This window comes from Apostichopus japonicus, chromosome 21, assembly GCF_037975245.1.
Source record: "Apostichopus japonicus isolate 1M-3 chromosome 21, ASM3797524v1, whole genome shotgun sequence".
NCBI lineage: Eukaryota > Metazoa > Echinodermata > Holothuroidea > Aspidochirotida > Stichopodidae > Apostichopus > Apostichopus japonicus.
Genome location: NC_092581.1, coordinates 12,858,467 through 12,878,594, shown reverse-complemented (window position 1 = coordinate 12,878,594; position 20,128 = coordinate 12,858,467). Strand labels below are relative to the sequence as shown.

Sequence of the window (20,128 nt, the reverse complement as noted above, 5' to 3'; positions counted from 1 at the left end):
GGGATGATATATATGAGGTGGAATGATATATATATATATATATATATATATATATATATATATATATATATATATATATATATATATATATGTATATACATATATATATATATATATATAAATATATATATAAATATATATATATATATATATATATATATATATATATATATATATATATATATATATATATATATATATATATATATATATATACCATGTACATGCCTAAGGGGTTCCTATTCCATAAGTGATTACAATCATTACATTTGACTTGAATAATGAGAAGAAAACATATATAAGCCAGTGCGATGCAGAGCTTACTATACTTATAGTCTGCAAGTGACACCCATACGTACGTCTTATATATACGCTAAATTATTGACAAGAATCCTAGCTTATTAATAGCCAGGCAATCCGTCGAGCAGGTATATGCAGACAGCTGTAAGCAAGGTTTTAATCAGGGCGTCGCAGCTATACATTCCCGCGTATAGCAGCTTTCTGGTGTAATCACCTCATTATATGTACTATGGTGCCAATATGTTAGCCTATATATACTGTCACAGCGTACTGAAGACTGCTAATATATTTGATTAAGTAAGCTTGTCCTATCGGTTGAAAATTACCCCACAGGTCAGTGCTTAAAATTACGATACGTTTTGGTTAATCACATATATCTCCGAAGAAATAGAACAAAGAGACAAGTGTGTATATATCTAGAGAGAGAGAGAGGGAGAGAGAGACAGAAAGATAAATAAGAAGAAAGAAGTTTGTTTTTGACATGTCAATTAAAGAAACAAATCAAAACAAGGATCTCGAATGGACGAGGAATAAACAGGAAACGACTTTCGCGGAAGTGTGACTAAAATTAGAATATACTGACCATTATTCAAATGATTTTTCTTGTTAATGAAAGGAAATTAATCAGTTTCCTGACGTATAGAGTCATTGTCAGTCAACCTCTCGAAATTTACGCGTCAGATTGTCTTATTTGGTCTGTGACTTACTGGGTCGTGTTTCCGCTGCATGATGAGATATTCTAAGGTGTATTATATCTTTAATTGCCACAGGGAGAGTTTGGAAAGGGTTCGGAACGCAAAATAAATCGAATCAGGCAAAGAGGGTTCAAGGTATTGTTAGGGTTAAAGGTGGGACATTATTTAAGAACATAACGGTATTCTGCAGTATTTCTGTATCGTCTTATCATGAACATGACATCATTAATATACTTGTCACATTTAATAACGTTTGATGGTCGATAATCCGGACGTATGTCGAGGTAGTATATAACGTGGAAACCGTACAGCATGGATATAAACTTTGTGCATGGTGCATTCTACATTAATAATTATTAAAAAAATAATTAATTAATAATTATTGGGATTGGTTCTAGAATTGTGTAACAGACACGACAACAACTGATTGTGCACATGCGCACACCATACATGTTGTATGCGCATAACGTGCGCACAACATACGTGTTAGCCAATGACGAGGTTATGTTTCCGCTAAGGGAATGATGATCAAATATATTAAGGCTTTTTTTTCTGGTGTGTTGTTCTTGATTAAGATACATATGTTAGTACGTGTGTGTGTGTGTGTGTGTATATATGGATATTACAACTGAAATGACGCTGTAACTAGAAAACGTTGCACTCTGCCCGTTTTTTTTTAATACCATTTCAATGTTAATTTGAACAGACTTATCTCTGATGCAGGCAGAACCTACAGATAGTATAGTGTTCCCCTATTTAGCATCCAAGTCGTTCTAGATATACACCCAAGGGTAATGAGTTCAAGGATGCGTATAGTCGATCAACCGATCTTTCATTGTCTTATCGATTTTGATCAATGTACGTTTACTTTACTTGAACAACGTTGTTGAATTACAGGGAAGCAAAATGAAGTAACCAAACTGTGCATGTTTGACCTAAATACATCTTAAAGTAGTCACCACATTGATTGAAAGTGTGACGTCAATATACTGCACACTTGAAACATGTTTGTAAGTACCTCTTATACTGTATATGGCTACGCTTTTATGAGTATAGTACAACTTGTGACGTCATTCAGTTTAAGGATGCACTTTGAAGGGGGACAAAATCTCCTTTAAAAGTTTGAGTCGTAACAATTTATACAAGATTAAATATGGAAATATGGAAATGATAATTTTTAACGAATGATTTACTCTCATTAGTAACATTGTATTTGCGTTACCTTATCTGGCTGTACGAGATACCACAATACATAACTTTCAGTTCCGTTTCTTGCATTGAATACTTAGTACCAACATGTTTTTATTCAAGATCAATGTAAAGGATAGCTTGTTATGTACATTTTGTCAGAAAGAGAAATGAAATACTAGAGCATTTGTTTTGGGAATGTGATTTTGTTAAAACCTTCTGGTTAGAGCTATATAACCTTTGCCTGAAGAGTAACTTTGATATTAACCATGATCACGTTAAGTTTGGTCATATCGACGAAGCTAAACATCCGATCAACTTTTATCTTTTACATGCAAAGTATTATGTCTACTTCAGTTGCAAATTAAATGATAATCTGCCAGATGCTATTGCATTTGACTACAAACTCAGGTATTATTTACAGGTAGAATATTACACAATATTACACGCTTAACAAAGCAAATAATGAATGCCGTAGTACACTCTTTAATGACATGTTCAATAACTGACCAAATCAGTTACTTTCTCAAATATAAAGATGATTTATTGATTTATTGATTTATTGATTTATTTATTGATTTATTGATTTATTGATTTATTGATTTATTGATTTATTGATTGATTGATTGATTGATTGATTTATTTATTTATTTATTTATTTATTTATTTATTTATTTATTTATTTATTTATTTATTTATTTATTTATTTATTTATTTATTTATTTATTTATTTATTTATTTATTTATTTATTTATTTATTTATTTATTTATTTATTTATTTATTTATTTATTTATTTATTTATTTATTTATTTATTTATTTATTTATTTATTTATTTATTTATTTATTTATTTATTTATTTATTTATTTATTTATTTATTTATTTATTTATTTATTTATTTATTTATTTATTTATTTATTTATTTATTTATTTATTTATTTATTTATTTATTTATTTATTTATTTATTTATTTATTTATTTATTTATTTATTTATTTATTTATTTATTTATTTATTTATTTATTTATTTATTTATTTATTTATTTATTTATTTATTTATTTATTTATTTATTTATTTATTTATTTATTTATTTATTTATTTATTTATTTATTTATTTATTTATTTATTTTATTTATTTTATTTATTTCGGGATATGCAAATTTCTTTTCCATTCATTCTGTTTGTTTCTTAATATTGGTTTTGAGAATAGGTATTATTTTGTTATGTCGTAAATGAAATCGTTGATATAATTTGTAGCAAATCTGAATTAAAGTTTGAAATTGATTTTTATTTGAAACGAAAGATATCAGTAAATGGAGGGGAAGGAAATTATTAACATTATATCAATTATAAAAATTAACAATGATACCAGCTTGTGTGCCCTGAAATATATATATATATATATATATATATATATATATATATATATATATATATATATATATATATATATATATATATATATATATATATATATATATATATTAAATTATTATATATATATAATCATATAGGCTACATATAGATATGAATACCATATAACCATACATATAAATATATCAATTTTTTTGTGATATGTAAGATTTTTTTAAATATTACGAAATCTAGTTTTAAATGATACCAATCCACTTGCTAGGTGGCATAGAAAAATATATATTTCAAACTCCTAACATTGAACGTGTATCGACGTATGCTGCGCGTACAAATTCACTATAATCGTATATGTAGGCCTATAGTGTACTTAAATTTAGCATAGAATGGCGAAACCATTATTACAGAGAATGACCATGCAGCAATTTGGTTATTTGGTTTATACATACCCTTAAATTATCTACGCATTAAACATCCTTCATTCCCTGTGACATTTAAAACACCACATAAATCATGTTAATCGCTTACTGCCATCAAAACGTTGCCTAATATGGAGATACAACAACAAAAAACTTGCCAATATGGTATTTTTTTTGAAAAAGGTCGCTATTTTTAAGCTGTTTTACCCGGTCATCCTCTAAGTACAAAGTGCAAAATGTAATTAAGCCATCAATCTTTTATACATTCAGATGTTTCAAATTTTGCTCAATAGTCGGTGAAAGCAATAGCAAGGACTGAAATCAAGGAACGCCGAATTGGTAGTTTGGTTAACGGAACGCTGGATAGCATTAAGTGTGTACGGGGGGGGGGGGGGGGAAGTACTTCCGCCTTACCGTTGCTATTTCAATTAATTTCTATACCCTTGAAGTACAGAGAAAACGAGTGGCGATAATTCCACTGTGACAAGCGCACGTATAAGAAAGTATATGCTTGTAACATGTGCACAGATAAATTATAATGACTGCATGTGCACATATTACATCTACTGTCAACATGTGCACATCACTCATCTATTGGTTGCATTTTGTATAGAGACACAGGTTATACATCTACTATAGTGCCGTGTGGCGCAGACTACATGTGGCGGCATGTGCATATATATACAACATTTACTGGTGCCATGTGCGCAGACTACATGTGGCGGGTACATATATATCTATACTACATCTACTGGTGCCATGTGCGCAGACTACTTGTGGCGGTGTGTGCATATATACAACATTAACTGGTGCCATGTGCGCAGACTACATGTGGCGGGTACATATATATACTACATCTACTGGTGTCATGTGCGCAGACTTCATGTGGCGGTATGTACATATATACTACATCTACTGGTGCCATGTGCGCAGACTACATTCGGCGGCCATGTGAACACTATATAAAGTCTAACATGTGTGCTATATATCAAATATATACACAGATGATGTTTACTATGTACACATGTAACTTGGTAGTGATATCCTTCGGATCTTATGTAGCTTACAAACGTTATTAATAACATGCGTACTATCTGGAAAAAGTAAACAATCAAAGACTTTATTTTTATAGTTTGCTTATGATGACGCATTGATAGTTCATATTCTATTCATATGCCAGCGTCCATAACTGCCATGCCATTTTCGATACGAAAATCAGTGTTTTGTCCACTTATATACTGTCGTAGGTAGATGAATCATTCAGTTATATATATATATATATATATATATATATATATATATATATGTATATATATATATATATATATATATATAAATATATATATATATATATATATATATATATATAGATATATATATATATATATATACATATATGTGTGTCCATACACTTGATCCTAATCTCGTGCAAACTTAACCACAAATTAGTATTCAATATTTTATGTTTGATCAGGAATTAAATGTTGTTTTATTAGTCGCATAATCTTATACAATTCCAAACCAGTAAATGAAAAATTCAATCACATAGACATCTTTTGGATCTGGTGCTGATTATTAAATTGAAAAAAACTCATCAACTGATTAATGAATAAATCAATAGTAATTAATCACTTTATCGAAACGGACGTTTTTGACGTAACTATACTGTTGATACTGTACTGCTAACGAAACCAAACTATACAGATTTAACTTGACACTTTAACTATTTCGCACACGGCGTAGATCTTAACAAAGCTAAAGACTGTCTTAATTACAACGAAAGGACTTTGTCGGTTGATTAATATTGAAATTCATTCAACTCACTACTCTGTTTTAATTTTGAACGTGTTCAGTATATATAACCACAACCACAGTACAGTAGGAATACACTTTCATTGAGAGGTTATACATGGGCAGCCTACAAGGAAAACAGCGTAGGGTTTTGCAGCTATATGCTCAAACGCAAAATGACGTTACACCGCACCTGAAATACCACCAATGAAAACAAGATGGCGCAGGGGTGACGGTGTATTTCATTTCTTACATGATTACATCTGTCGCTTTTTTTCAAACAGTACTCTCAGTCATAGCTAAGTCAAATACCAACGACATTTACACTTCATTTCAGAGTATTTCCATTCGAAAGGAAATTTTTCATATCACGGAAAACTAATATAAATATTTTCAATCGAAATCAATACCATAGCAAAGAGACGAAATGGTCCTTTGATTAAAGACAAAGGTCGGAAACCAAACGACAATCGATAGTATATGAGAGATGAATAATAACACTGGCTAGTTATTTTTATCCTTAAGATATTTCATAGTTTATCTTTCTTTACATGCAAAAGGACTCGGTTGGTTTATTATTCTTTCCAATAGACCAATTCGACCGATCGAAAGATCCCAATTCATATTTTGCTCTTCATGGGGTTTTTTATTAATAAAAAAAATCAGTTACATATAATAAATATCTTGAAATAATACTCGTCAAAGGTAAGCTAGCCAAACATAATCAATATATATATATATATATATATATATATATATATATATATATATATATATATATATATATATATATATATATATATTAACCATTCAAATATTTTTTGGGAAGTGCATAATTTTCCGTAAGACATTTAACTATTTTTTACTTTCTTCGTACTGTTACGAATAAATGTATATGATAACAGGATTTAGAGGGGGGGGGGGGTGGGAGGGGGGATTGCACACGTCCTCAAAGTCAAGCCCTGTTACTGTTTAAGTCATATTGTAGAAATATATCATTCAATTTTCAGTCATTTTACCGAAATCCCTTAAACAATTTTTTTAAGGAAATGTTATCTTGCAGACTTTCAACAGGAATACGCTTTAAAGGATGACCGACCATACGAAGACTTCAAGAAACTTTAAGCTCATTGACAAAAATGTTTGGTTAATCTTTGTAAATTGGTTTCACAAGTAACTGAGCATTGCCAATTTTACCAAAAGGAAATGAAAAATGTACTTTTTGTTTAAGCATATAACATATTCAATATTACCTATGACACGTTGATGTTCTACTGTAACATGCCGGTAGTGCTTCATCGTAAAATGTTGATATCAAATCTGAAAAATTGTAAAACGAATGGTACCACCAACGAACGCCGATTTGTCACAAAATTCAAGCGTTTCTCAGACCGAATCACATTGTTGATTTGATTGTTGACATGTTGACGTTGAGCTATAACATGTTGATATTATTTCTCATGTACTGATATTTTAAACATAACATAATGACTTTAGTGTACTGGCATATAACTTATGTTAATTTTTTTCCTGACATACTGACAATTTTTTCCCCAAATACCGTGAAACAGATGGAATACAGTATTTTGATACTCTCTTTCAGAAATTCTGCAAAGATGATGCATTTTAAGATTTTAAAATTCAGAACTCAGGATGAATTTTTCAGGGAAGATAAATATTATATAGATTTATAACTAAGTTTTATATGGAACGCCAACTGGCATTTATCTTTATAAATCCGACTCTTATCTGTTTCGATAGGTATAGTAAACCGTTTTAGACCATATCATCGAAAATGTCATGATTCCATTTAACACTGCACTTATCCTGACATCGATCAAAGTATGAGACGTATAAGTGAACATTAGGAAGCAAGAAAGAATTTTAAAAGCGGAAAATGTACAGCTTTCTCATTAAATAATGATACTACTTCGTGTCATTTTATACAGGATTTTTGAGGGGGAGTATGTTTTTTTTCCCGTCAAAAGTGACAAGGTGCATGTAGATTTATATAGAATGAAAACGCTTACATGATTTATGAAGAGTAACTGTATGCCCATGGAGTCTGCATTTATAGTGTAAAACATTGATGTTGAGGACGGATGTAGGACATTATACAAACAAAAAGAGGGCGTGTGTGACCCTGGGCCCGTTCCAATCGACTCCCGGATAAGGGTGCCAGGGGGTTCTCCAGATTTTAGACGTGAATGGTGTATTCTCAGGCACATTTATAGGCTACAAAAGACAGGTGCATAATAATATTACGTCTATAAGTAAAGTTGTGCTAGCAACTAATAACGTATTTGTTTGTTGGAGTTGACAGGGTCGCGGGTGGATGTCCTCTCGTCTGTTGTCTGTTGTCAGTTGTCTGTTGAGCACTGACCATTTTCTTATACTTGTAGATATGAATGCCGGAATTCTTGGGCTCGTTCAACTTATCTGTGTGGCTCAGCTCTGTGCTAGCCTATATAAGCGACCCTTTGGAATCATAACGTGCAGTTGTCTAAGAGATAGTCGAATGGTACTTGTCAGAGTACAACGTTTATTTCAAAATAAACTTTCCGAACAAGACATCCTAAGAATACAACAATGACTATTTTCAGGAAAGAAAAGAAAATTTTTTGGAGGAATTGTTTGCAAAAAAAACTGGACCTAACTACAGATCATTTGTAACAATGTTGAGACATCCTTGATATAGCTGATTCTAAAAGCGGATTTGTCCTTACTTTCCCTTTCCGCTTTCATTCCAACCAACCCCAGCCCCAACCTTCACCCAACCCAACCCAACCCCACCCCACCCCACCCCAACCCCCAGCCCCAGAACCCACCCACGCCACACACCCCAACCGCCCAAACCCCCGGCTCATCTAAACTTGTGGAAGGTGTAGTAGATTCATAGTTTCATATTAATTGCTTGTTATTACACCAAACGGCTGAACCTCCCAGCCTACGCTATGGTGATATACGTCACCAGGCTTCATCCATTCTTGTATATATCTCACACTTGCCTTACAGTTATCCTATTGAATAGACGTGTGTCTAAACCGGCTACCTCAGTGTTATTGTATTTTCTTGTGGTTCTAGAGTCACCACAGAAGGCCTGTTAAGGTTCAACCCTAACGGGAGTATATATCTTGTTCGGGTTAACATGAACACATATAATGAATTAATGTTGCATCTCGCTACATCACTTATTCTTATTTATTCTTAAGTCACTGTTGTTAAAGCTAATGTGTTTATAATTTCCAGTCGAATTTCTGAAATACCTTCTAAGCAGAACAGTGTGTCGTTTTATTACAGAGGGAAATTTTAAAGTCACGTATATCAGTATTATCAGTATTATTATTATTATGTTTTTATTCATAATGCTTTGCAGAAAGTATACAACTCCAGAAAACAGTACAACGTTTGAGGCCCCTATTGTATAACCACACAACACTATGGCAGTATTAAACGAACACATATTCTGTACTTTCATTCACAGAAATTTTCCACAATAAATGAACCATATCGACAGATACAAGAGGCCTGATTGGTCGAGCCATTACATTACGCTTGAATACATATCACTTTTCACCAGGCAGTAAACAATTCCAATTAAGTTGGATTATTTCCTAAGTTTTTCTGGCAAAAAGACTTCTGAAGTACAATGAAAGCCAAATTATAAAAAAAAACACTAAAGAATTTTCTGCTTTCTGCTTCTGCTTTCAAAGAATGACAAACTACCCATGGTTATGTGCGAATTCTCCGATAAATCGCATATGTCCCCCCCCTCCCCCCCCCCCCGTTAAATATATAAAATCCTTGGTTTTGATTTTTCTTTGATGAAAGGCACTGGACTATGAAGGTAAGCCAGTTGATCTGATCAAGGAAACATGTAGAGGCCACGTTTTAGGAATTCACTGGTAAATTTTGACAAGCTTGTTTGCACTTTTCCAATTTCTGATCTACAGCTTGTGATGGTTATCAGTTTTCATATAACTAATCAAGAGATGCAATAACAACAATAATAATAAATAAACCTAATCCTATGTTTACCGATTTCATGACAGGTTGGTTAACGAATTTTGATTTGCATCTTACCTCTTACCTACGCACGAACGCAAAGCGATGCGTTTGTCGGGTTTCAACCCAATGCTTTAAAAAATCTCTAATTTGATGTAAAAGTACGTCGTCTCTAGATCAAAAAGTCTCAGGGTTACGTGTATATATATATATATATATATATATATATATATATATATATATATATATATATATATATATATATATATATAAATTCGTATTATAGGCTTTCTGTAATTACTATCACTGAGAGCTTATCATGCACGTGTAACGATTACATTTTTGGTTTTTCGATCAACCCAATTTATTTTCCGTTTTGAGTGTACATTTGTCAAACCACGCTTATTCTGGACTTACGTTTGCATCTCTCTCAAATAACGGCAAAGCTGTTGCTTTTCTTACTTTGTACCTTATTTTGTGAGGAAAGAAACACGAAGCTAATTTTTATCTTTCTATCAATACCTTTCCGATAAATATTCAAATTATGGTCACTCCTTTTCGCTTTTAACACCGAGATGAGTAGCCGTTATCTAGTTTTCCTTACGTTGTGTTCAGACACTCACTCGCAAACCTTGAGTAAACAAGTTTTTCTATAAATTAAATCAAATGTCCATCACTTGTAGGACCGTAATGTTTATCAATACTCTCCTGATTTCGTGGCCTTAAGCCCCAGCCTCCCCTCCCTGTCCCTCGCAGAGACGTTTGTATTCCTCATTCCCCAGGATTGAAATGATTGAATTGATGAGAACGAGTTTTGTGTTTCTCCTCAAAATGTGAATCAACTTCCAAAACAACCGAGCTGACCTCACGATGTCAGATATGATAAGAAAGCCTGGAACTGGTAAAATCAGGAAACAGGTCTGCATGAAGATTGCATCTCTAATATAGCATTCTATATCGACAAGATATTTAACGCTGGGGCCCGGCGTTTCACAGCTTTTTCCCAGCCGTTTTAATATGCACTCCTAGAATTGTATGTTCAGTGAAGTTGAGATTGCCAATATTGAATCAAAATCCTTCTTTAATATACATAAAGAGGAAAGGGAACGAGGCACTGGAAAGTTACATCGTCGTTTTAAGGATTTATCAAACGAGAGTGAGCTGGTGACATATAATCCAGCAGAAATGATTGAACCAAAGTTTACACAGCAAATAGACATGGTGTACGCTCAGGTAGTCGGTTAATGACAGGAAGGGTGGGGGAGGGGGATAGGGGAGTATGAACAATCTTAGGCTAGAATTTTTATTAGGGGAAGAGGATGAAACCACGGTTCAGAAATATCCACAGAGGACGAGATACGTTTTTAACTTTATTGGTTGGTAAATATGGATGAGTATTATCTGGTGTTTACTCCAGGCCCACCCGTGACCATATGTACGCACATGAGCCATAGCTATATCACATTTCCCGACAAAAACAATCCATTCAATGTAGCGCAAATGTTTCGTATGATTCCTATGATGCAGAATCCATAAAACCTTCGCAAAAGCATCGAATCCAAAACAATTTCGGATTGGGGTATGAACGCTCTAGAATCAGATGATAATAATGTGGTAATATTTCATAGTAAACCTTGCGCAAGATCGTGCGTGATACGTGGCGGAGGTTAATCACTGAGCATGTCGGATAGACGAGACTCAACTTACTACTACTACTAATATTTCATAGTAGTACAGTGCAGTTTAAGTGCCAGTATAAGGCTGCTGGTTTTCCCAAACCAATAAAAAATGTCAATTCATCTTTCCAAAATGACGAAATCAATTTAAATTCTTTTCTCTAATTCTACTAAGCGTAATTTTATCGTAATGGAGGCAAGCTACGATCATTGGATTAAGAACCTATATTCAATGCCGAATTTAGCTCTTGGATAACCCTGGGCCTCTCATAATACATAAGCTTCAAAAGTGGTTGCAGTGAGAGAAATGGCAAGGTAGGCGTTGTGTTTACATTTTGTAACCATGGCGCACAGTTAATGTTTGTATGCAATATATATATAGAATACGTAGTAGGTAAGATTACATTAGTTTCGATTGATGTTTATAATTACATTATTAATAATACATTGAAATACGAAGAGGCAGCAGAAATATATTTAAAGCTATTCCAATTTTTTTCCGGGTATATGTCACTCCCCTCCCCCTTTTTACTTACTTTGTTGCTTTGGCCTGTTAATTTTGGAGCCCTAGATCGGGTGGGGTGGGGGGGGGTGCTCTGGACCCGGACCCATCTGACCCTGTGGTAAACCTACACTGACTTAAAAGCAAATTGCGTTAAGAGCTGAAGAAGTTCATTTCAAAATTCAATAATATCTGATGATAATTTCTGATGTCGTTCAATTAAACATCGTCAACCAAATCAAGAAGTTGAACAATAATTTCAAATAATAACACAAACCAATTGCATAGCAACAGATACATAAAGCTACTTGGTATAATTAATTACGACATCGTTGACCAATCACTGTACAGAACGAAAAAAGATGTCAAAGTCCTCAAAAACGGAAGCCACTTGATAAGTTAACAGGTCTACGATTAGTATCGTGCACCCAAAGAGGGAAATTTATTCCCAAAATGTTTAACTTTATTTTTCTTTCTTTTCTTTTCCTCACAGAACTTATATACAACAAACTGTAGACACTATGGCTCTCCTGCGTTGTTTACCGATTCTTGCCCTGATTCTATTATGCGTTTCATCAGCTCCGACAGGGAAGGACATATCTAAAACAAAAGGTTAGTCATCTATCTTGTCAAAGACTTTATTTAATCAAACCGTATTAATTATATTAAAAGTAGAGGTTACATAAATGTCAACAATATGGAGGCGGGCAGAGAAATGTCAAACAAATAAGAGAACGATCTGTGATACGGATTTTGTTCCTTGGTAAATCGATTAAAGGTTCATATCATGTACAATACTTTATTATGATTATAGACCTGTAATTTGCGTTTGATTTAATTAGGACGTATTCAACCAGGAACGCTCCTTTAATTGCCGCTACCAGTAGTGATGTCATTATTGGCCCTGGTGTTAATTTATTCATAGTCTAGACTGGAATGCCCCTTTAATTATTGCATGTCAACACTGATATCATCATAGGCTCCGAGTATGCGTTTTATTAAGTATATTTTGAGATGGAAATGGTCCTTTAAGTTCACCTAATTGAACGTAGTATAATTTATTCAATATATACTTGTTGAGACCGAAATGCTCATTTAATTGAAGCTTTAGCGCTATCCCCATGTTCTCTTATATGTTGATTTATTCAGTATGTTGTTCAGACGGGGGATGCTAATGTAATTGTGGTTTTGTGATATTAGTTTAAGCATATTATTATTAATTTACTGCCATGTATTGGAATAATAATTAACATTTCCATCAAACCGCTTGGAATGTAGCCAGAAGGCCATTTCAAACTGTATATTACCGTATATTACGCATGTTGTTATTGACAGTTAACTATATCTGTAAAACTCACCAACTTTTAAGACCTAATATGATTCTTTATTCACCAAATATATACCTAAATCCTGTTCGGCAATTACTTGAGAATTATAAATTAACATGACTGTTTTTAAAAATATATTTTGTTCAAAGCAAACAATTTAGACAAACTTTCGTGTTCGAAACGTACAGTAAAATCTGCGTGTGAATGTTAGGACGCGGTTTACAGGAATTATACAAGCTTCAACACTATACCGTTTACATAGCGTGTGATGTTTGAGGTTTGCAAAATACGTTCAATGGGAAGGGGTATCTGAAGTTCAGGGAAGGAAAATCCATACTAAATATATTAAGTGTAGTATTTTTCTTATACGTCCAGTATTACAAAGGCCACCAAAATAGTGTGCACAATTGGCAGTAATAACACTATTATCTGCGGACTGAAAGTGACCTAGGTCCTCGAGCCTGCAGAAACATTGATGGCGTACCTTCCGCCCTTCCGCCCCTCCGTGTAAGCGCACTTTAAATATCGGATTTGATAGTCTAAGGACGCTAGTGGAACCCTATCCATACGCCGCCCTCTTACTGCTATGGGTTCTTTGGCAATCCCCGGGGTCGCCCAATATGCATGGAAACCATCGCAGTTCATATTTCGCAATTCAAATTAAAAACATATAAGTCAGAAATATATGAAAGCTAGATGCATATTGCGTTCATGCTGAGGTTAGAGGTCAACTAAGGTCAAGAAAGATATTTGTATTCAACAGGTGGGGGAGTGCTTAATGTAACTTAACAAAACTATAAGAATTGTTGGCTAATCTAGCTTAAATAGACGGAAACCAAAAACAAGGAGAGATTCTACTTGATTGTTTCGTGCATGGCTTGTCCGCCTCAGAAATGTTCTAATCAGGTATAGTATAGCCTTCTGAGTTATGTTTGTGTATTTGTATGTATGTATTTTAGATCCTACTGCAAACAGGAACTCGCGTAAAAGCCTCATTAGCTTTTCAAAGCCGCAAGCTGACCGAAGTCAGTCTCTTACATTCATATTTAACGTCCATGATTATGAATCGTCAATTGTCAACAACTCTGTAACTGGACGGCATACATTAATCTTGGAGTGACTCGAACTGGGGATCTTATAATTGGAAGGCACCGGCGTTAACCACTGAGCTAACACTCCTTTAATGTTATGTAATGTAAAAGTTATGTAATGTAATGTAGCGTAAGTTGATGAAAATAAAAATGTTATTTTGAAAAGAATCATATAATAAAGGTAAAATGAAGCATAGGTTGATGATACTAACTGCAGTGACAATTACTATATACCTTGTGACGACACCGTGAATAATAATACATGTGAGATTATCACGCAAGAAACCACTGTGCAATTATATATTCTAATACTATCGGAGAAATGCTACGTCATGTTAATTTGAAGCTTTGTGACCAGTTAAGGATAGGGATGCACCGGATATCCGGTCCGGCCGGACTATCCGGCCGGATAGTGAGCAATTATCCGGTACCGGTTCCGGCCGGATATTTTTCAAAATCCGGCCTGATCTTTTTCAAAATCTGGCCTGAATTATTCCTTAAAAAGGTAGGTAGTATGCAGTATTTTTCCAGCAAACAAATTTACATACTGTATCAAGCTTGTCAACAATTATATTGTAGTTATTTTATTAAAGAATGTAGATTACACCACTTCAGTCATATTCAATCTCATAAATGGGGTCTTAATTGCACCTTCTTTATAATATGCGTATACCTCACCTAAGATTTGCTCCTTGTTTCATACTTCTACTTCTTATTAATGATTTTCTTTTGTGTAATGAAAAAATCCGGTTCCGGCCGGATTTTATCCGGTCGGATTTCATGTACTATCCGGCAAAATCCGGTTCCGGCCGGATCCAAAAATTTGGATCCGGTGCATTCCTAGTTAAGGAACTACTTAGCTCACACCCTTTCCTGAAAATGTAAACTTCATTTTATATATACTCCGTAAAGCACTCTCTAAGATTACTTCTAATAACAAGTTGCCCCCCCCCCCCCCTCAAAAAGAAAAAAACACATTATGAAATTTAAGGCAAAAGACTAAACGGGTGCACCTGTCAGCAACTGCTTACCTTACTGCTCGAAATCATTAGAGTAAGTAATACCATTGTGCATCAATTTGAAAAGTGTCCGAATGAGCGACAGGTATACTCAGGCAACTTTTCCCGCTTCGTAAAACGACAGTACCGTATTATAGGAGTGCACTTACAGGTATTCTGCATTGGCCCCAAATATGCTACATATTCAAATATGGTTACCATTTGTCAAAATCTATCGTGTAAGGCCGATGATATGTGAACTTCTTTACACAGAGGTGAAATACACGATGTCTAAATCTTTAAAGAATACCGTCATAACTGTTGGCATGGGTCCCATCAAAAGTCTGGCTTGAACTCTATATGTTTTGTATCTATCTAAAACAGTTGAAAATGAGTTGAAAAAAGTCTTAAAACTTTAAAGGAATACGTAGAAAGAAAAAAAACCCTTAAAAGTGTCTTGTTTGATGAAAATGATATATTAATGACTTTAATAAAACAACGTTTTAGTGCATGTGCATATTGTGTCTTAATATTACCGTTTAAGTAATATGATAAAAAAGTATCAAAACTGTTTATTTTCTCCGTTGTAAAGGTCAATCTACCGAATTAGTATTATGTCAATATGTGTGTGTGTGTGCGTGTGTGGTTTTTTATTTATCTATTTTTGTTTATTGCGGTACAAGTCAATCACTGTGTCAGTACGGTAGGCTAATGAGATATGTTACCATACAATGCGTAAGCATGGTACCCTGTTTAGTGTGAAAGTCACGATGTGTAACGTTACATTATATACAGTACATCCACACGAGAGGGCGGTTTGTTTGGCATGCATTTAGATAATAAACTTGTTCCAATTTCATAATACCGTCTTTTCCAAGTGTCTTTTTCACAGCCTTGATTTTATTGGTGTCGTGACCGGATATGATGTTTGATTATGTCATGAAAGGAGCAGGTGTGTCCCATGCAGTGGGAGCTGAAACGGGCACCACAAATGTTAGTGTAGGCCTATATGTAACACGCACATGAAGAAATACTGTATAACATTTGGATTTTAAGTAAAAGTTTAATGAATATAGAAATACGATTTATTCTTATACAAGCAGATCTTTAGAGCAAATAATTTGGATGAATAGGATTAAAAATGTTGAAACCGCCTTAAGTAAATAAAACAGCCGGAGGGGGGGGGTAGGGGATAAAGTGACGTCATAGAACTCTGCTGATATAAGTCTTTCCCTTTCGTAGCAACGCCAGTGGAAGCTACGGATCCGCACTACAACTCGATATCGCATTTAGTACGGTTATCTTAATAAAACGTCTATTAATCTTAATCATCTTGGTAAAGAGAACTAGCCTATAGTGTTTTGAGTTCATATAATCCAATTGTTATAAACTAAATCATTTCATCTCTCTTAATTTAATCAAATTTCAACAGAATTTACTTTTACGTATTGAAGAACTGATGTGACGCAAGGTCATGAGTGCCTAATAATATATGGGGGACTCTACTAATAATTAAGGAGGGACGATTTTTGAAATTGTCCAGTTTTAGTCTTTAAAATGTTTGAAAGTAGTCCTGGCGACGAAATGTCGAGGATCATTTGTCTCGAATCCTTTAGTGACTGGTTCTTTAATGTCTTAAATTGTTAATAAAAAACATAAAATTGTTGACAAAAACATAGTACGAGACTGATTGTCCAAATGTGCACAACCGGTATTTTGGGTTATTCTATTTACATCTTTGAAATATCTGCCCACTAAACTGGAGAAGCTGTTTCAAATGACTAGTCATATTTCTGGTGATGCTAAACTGTGGTGCGGTACTAAAGTAATGCTTAAAGTGTGATACTTTAAGCTCACGCGAAACTGTGATGCTTAACTGTGATACTTTAAGGTCACGCGGAACTGTGATGCTTAACTGTCATAATTGAAGGTCACTCTGAACTGTGATGCTAAACTGTGATACTGAAAATCGTTGTCTCTCGATTCGTATTCGTTTTCAGTCTTGTTTTTTCTTTTTTCTTTTTTCTTTTTCTATAAAACTAGAATTTATGATCAAGTAAAGTGTATCGGTGATAGCATAACAGAACAAGAAACATCACTATAAACCAAACGGAAACCGCTTCGAGGTAATAATTACATGCGTTGGTGTTCATTAGTTGAAAAGCTTATTGGCATATTGCAATTTCTAAATGAACATATTTCCTTTTACTACCAATACAAAATTGCATACTCAGAGTCTGAAATTTGACATTATCAACATTATTTTGTCGAAGTTGAATTACGGTATTTACAAATTTGAAACAGGACAGATTTAGCTTCGCAACCGTGTGGCATTATCCTCCAGAAGAGAAACAGGTCTCCTACCAAACCCCTCCCTTCCAGTAGCTTACAGTATGTTATGGTGCAATACATGGTGCAATACATAAATATATACAACATGTACGTGCGGTACAACCTGAACAGTTGAAGTTCTTCAACAATACTTCAAAAATCGTCAAAAACTTGCACCATTTTGCATGATCTAATAGTCTATATAATCACCCTCCATTTTACCAAGAACTTTTCAAAGGGAAGGGGGTGTCTTTCTCTTAGGATCCTCTTCTCTTTGACATAACATCTCAACTCCCAGTACAAAAAAAAAATGGTGGTTGCGCCCCTCGGCTATACATCTGCAACCCTTCCATTACATACTGATACACTTACATCCCATCAGAACTATGACGTTTTGTTAATTTTTGCAACGAGTATAGCATTTTTGGGAGAAGCATGAGATGTTTGAGGTCTGCTTTTCGGTAAGGAAAAGCTGTATTCTATATTGTAGTGATTTTAATTTCATGTCAGTTGTAAAAGCGAAAAGGTATAAATCTTAATATGATAGTCACAAAAGACGCTGCACACTTGACCGATGCTATAGATTAAATATAAAAAAAATATACGCGAGTATACTTCCCTAACATCGAAAGTTTTGGGACACTCAAGATAGGCCTATATGTATTTATTGCCACTCACCTGAGGGAGATAATTGTAAAAGGTACTAACTGAACATTCACCAGTTCATGGCAATAACAACGTCAGCCCGAATTTGTATATGCAAATTAATCTACGTTTTGGTATATCTGTTAGGAAAATAGGCCAATATCAACCAATGGAGCAACAGAGACCATGATCCTAATAAGTTCATGTTGATATTAGCTAGCTTGTTTTGAATTGTAACGAATAGGCCTACCCTCTCCGACTCCGTGTATATTAAGCACCTGCTGCGAACACAGGGTAACAAGGTAACATATAACCTTCGTAGACAGGTGTGGATATGTACCAGTATACTGTAACGGATGCAGCTCAGAAACGGTGCATGGAGTAATACACGTCCGCTGTGAAGGCAAGGGTAACATAGAGACCAATCGATATTGAAGAAAGCCATTTTGTAAAGACAACAGCTTAGGCCTAGCTTTTTGACCTAAATGACAAGTTATGATAACCGGGAATAAGCTGCTTAGTAAACAGATTGTAACCAGCCTGGTTATAACAAATAGCAAATGGCTTGTGACAATTTACTTGGTAAGACTTACACGAACACTGTAGAGAGGTAATGTATATACTCACCCGGTAATTATAATGAATTCCTCCAAAAGTGTAACAAGTGTTCTCCACGCTGCTAAAAGATAATGCGTTATACATATACCATGAGATGTCTGAATTATTGCCTCAAGGTTTGCTCTTACCGTGAACTTTTTTTTTTAAGGATACCCCATGGAACGCGAATATGACCTGATTTATTATAACCCATAATCAAAAATCAAAGGTCGAGATTTTTACAGTTTCTCTATTATAAGAATAAAAAATTTGGTAAACTTGTTGGATTCCTATAGTTTGCTATTAGCAAAGAGCTCCCTGTTATTAATAGCCTGAAGCCTTAAAGCTGCCTCGTTTTCGCTAAACACTTCAACCACTATAGAGAAAGATACTTGACCCCACTAAATAATTGCGGGGGGGGGGGAGGTTATTAGAGACACTTTATAAACTAATGTCAATAAAATAAAAAAGAATATGTTTCAAACGAAGATAGAAGTTACATAAGAGTGGGCAATGTAAAACATTGGATTTATAATATTGGATTCTTTCCGATTTCTATGTTAGAGTTAGAGCTAGTTATAGCAGAAAGTGTTGTGAGTGAGTGGGAAGGGGGAGGGGGGGGGGTTCGAACGGACAAACACGATGCCATTTCCTGGCCTAAGTCATAGCTAGGATATATTCCACAGTATGTTAAAGGGCGAAGTTACTATGTGATATCGAACTATATCCTATTGGACTCGTTGTAGAGGAGAATTCGCCTGCACTCGTTATGGATCTAGACAACCCTTTCCTTTTGTTTGGATAAAATAAGTACAATAATGAAGCAGCGATTTGGACTGATTAGAAGAAGCGAACGTTAGCAGTCAAGCCTGGGAATTTCCCACAATTGCATGCAGTATTGACGTGATTGCGATTGCGACAACAGAGTATTATGATAGGCCCATGCACCCGAACCGAATTGTACAGTTGCTTACAGTTACAATAACGTTTTCGACTTGAATATATTGCGCATTTAAATGCATCTGTGTTATAACATGATAACACGTGTTATGCTAGAGGCACATTTTATTGCGGCCTGTGTTAAAAAATATATATAAAAATATTAAAATATAAAAAATCAAAAATCAAAAAATATTTTATATTAGGCTATATAAAAATCAAATTAAATTTTTTTTTAAAAATGTATAAAAA

The 20,128-nt window shown here is 34.1% G+C and overlaps 2 protein-coding genes across 7 annotated transcripts in view; one reads left to right on the top strand and one right to left on the bottom strand.

Annotated features, from left to right (window-relative positions):
• The window catches only part of LOC139962812 (organic cation transporter protein-like), an 83,478-nt gene that overhangs the window by 30,274 nt on the left and 33,076 nt on the right, over positions 1–20,128 (bottom strand). Inside the window, exons 1-2 of one of the 5 annotated variants that reach the window (XM_071963162.1) lie at positions 18,968–19,099; positions 18,681–18,735 (exon numbers count right to left, since the gene is read on the bottom strand). The exons of 1 other annotated variant lie outside the window; for it this stretch is intronic. The gene's annotated coding sequence lies outside the window, so the exon portion shown is untranslated. Of the gene's footprint in view, positions 1–18,373; positions 18,547–18,590; positions 18,736–18,967; positions 19,122–20,128 lie in introns of those variants that run through there. 3 more of the 5 variants (XM_071963159.1, XM_071963160.1, XM_071963163.1) reach the window with 3 other exon arrangements.
• LOC139962811 (uncharacterized) overlaps positions 1–20,128 on the top strand; it is a 49,704-nt gene that overhangs the window by 15,183 nt on the left and 14,393 nt on the right. For both annotated transcript variants that reach the window (XM_071963156.1, XM_071963157.1), the window contains one exon: positions 12,441–12,559. In XM_071963156.1, the coding sequence (XP_071819257.1) occupies positions 12,469–12,559 (91 nt within the window). In that variant the 5' untranslated portion in view covers positions 12,441–12,468. The remainder of the gene's footprint in view (positions 1–12,440; positions 12,560–20,128) is intronic.